Source organism: Ostrinia furnacalis, unplaced genomic scaffold (assembly GCF_004193835.3).
Source record: "Ostrinia furnacalis isolate ACB-3 unplaced genomic scaffold, ASM419383v2 OfSCF6621, whole genome shotgun sequence".
Lineage (NCBI taxonomy): Eukaryota > Metazoa > Arthropoda > Insecta > Lepidoptera > Crambidae > Ostrinia > Ostrinia furnacalis.
The window spans coordinates 1-1,983 of record NW_021136860.1 but is presented as its reverse complement, the minus strand read 5'-3'; the positions used below and the strand labels follow the sequence as shown (position 1 = coordinate 1,983).

Sequence of the window (1,983 nt, the reverse complement as noted above, 5' to 3'; positions counted from 1 at the left end):
AGATACAACGGCGACATGATTTAACCTTTTCTGAAGTCTCCTTCAACTATACCCATTTCCATGCCTATGAAGAAGCCCGGGAACTTGTTGAGCAGCGTGGATTAGAGATCTTAAGCGTCTCAGGCTATGAGCAAACAAATTTTGACTTAGTCGTCGATATCAGCCGGGCTTCAGGATCAGACGGGATGCAACTGACCCTGAGTTACAATACTCTGGTGTACGATGATACCACGATAGCACGTCTGGGAGAGATGTATGTGGTAGCCTTTAAGACGTTGCTCGCGCAAATAGAAACTCCGCATGCAGATGCAAACTTACTGGCTCCCAAAGAACAAGCAACCTTACTGGCCCTGGGGTGCGGCGATAAATCTGAAGCGGCCTTTACAGAATGCGTCAGCCAGATTGTACGCATGGCAACCACTCATGGCGCTGCGGTGGCGCTGCGTTATGAGACAATGCAGGGCATGGGGACGATGGATTATGCGACGTTACTAGCAAGAGCACAACGACTGGCTCTTGCGTTGCAGGCCCAAGGGATCGGCAGCGGACGGCGGGTAGGGATTGGTGTGGGCCGTAGCCCTGAACAACTGATTGCAGTGTTGGGCGTCATGTTATCCGGCGCAGCCTATGTTGCTCTGGAGCCGGGTTATCCGGCGCAGCGGCTGGCCTATATCATCGAAGATGCAGACCTGTCGTTGGTGTTGACCACGATGACGTGGATGGATGCACTGCCGTTAGCGGATGTCGATGTGCAGGTGCTGGATGGGATGCTGGAGGATGAAGACTGGCTCAGTGAATTCGCTTCAGGTCCGATAATGGCGGTGGATGCCAAGAGTGAAGCTTATGTCCTCTACACCTCAGGCTCAACAGGTGAGCCTAAAGGGGTTAGTGTGAGCCATGCCGGGTTGGCAAATTACCTCAATCATGCGATGGGTTATCTGACTCCAGTGATGGTAGGCTCAGTGGTCAGTTCTCCTTTGTGTTTTGATGCAACACTGACCACGTTACTGACGCCATTGTGTCTCGGTAAAGAGGTGGAGATTTTAGGCGGTGACGACGGCAGTGAAGATGTCAGCGGGATGCTGGAGCGGCTAAGCACTCGCTTATTCAGTGATGTATCCCGTTTGTTTAAAATCACCCCCGCCCATTTGGATGCATTAAGTGCCGGGCGTGAGGGGCGCAGCGGCGACGCTGAACACGTGATAGTCGTAGGTGGAGAGCAGTGGTTGTCGGGGAGTGCACGGCACTGGAAAACGAATGTACTGCCTGCGAGTGTGTTTGTGAATGAATATGGACCGACAGAAACGGTCGTGGGTTGTACGGTCTACCGGATAGAGACACAGGCAGATGTGGATGGCTTGCGAGGGGATGCGGTGCCGATAGGACGCCCGATAGCGAACACGCAGGTTTATGTGCTGGGGGCTCCCGGGGTCGATGGTCGCCTTGGTCAGCTCCAGCCGCAGGGCAGTGTGGGGGAATTATATATCGGAGGGGTGGGCGTCTCACCGGGTTATGTGGGTCGTGCAGAGTTGACGGCTCAGCGGTTTATGGCCAATCCATATGATACCGGCCGGATGTACCGCAGCGGTGATTTGGTCCGCTGGCAGGATGGCGAGCTGGTGTTTGTGGGGCGTAGCGATGAGCAGGTGAAGCTTCGGGGCTTTAGGATAGAGCTGGGTGAGATCAGTGCTCGCTTGCAATCACAGGAAGGCGTGCAGGAAGCGGTTGTCGTCGTCCGGGGTGAGGGCACTGAGCGCCGGCTCGTAGGTTATGTGGTGCTCAGCGAAGTCGAAGAAGCCGGATGGGTTGAGCGTTGTGAGCAATTGAGAGTGGCGCTGGGGCAGAGTGTCCCGGCGTATATGGTCCCCTCGGTGCTGATAGCTCTTGCGTCAATGCCGTTGACGGTCAATGGTAAGGTAGACCGCAAGGCGCTGCCGGCACCCGAGCTGCAACATGCGCAGTATGTGGCGCCTGAGAGCGAGG

The 1,983-nt window shown here is 55.4% G+C and overlaps 1 protein-coding gene across 1 annotated transcript; it reads left to right on the top strand.

Moving 5' to 3' along the window:
• Positions 1–251: 251 nt before the first annotated feature.
• Positions 252–1,960, top strand: LOC114362567 (tyrocidine synthase 3-like; the record flags this gene model as incomplete). The annotated part of the gene is made up of 1 exon (XM_028318021.1): positions 252–1,960. A coding segment is annotated over exon 1 (1,709 nt), but the record flags the coding sequence as incomplete, so codon positions are not given.
• Between the last annotated feature and the right edge of the window lie 23 nt (positions 1,961–1,983).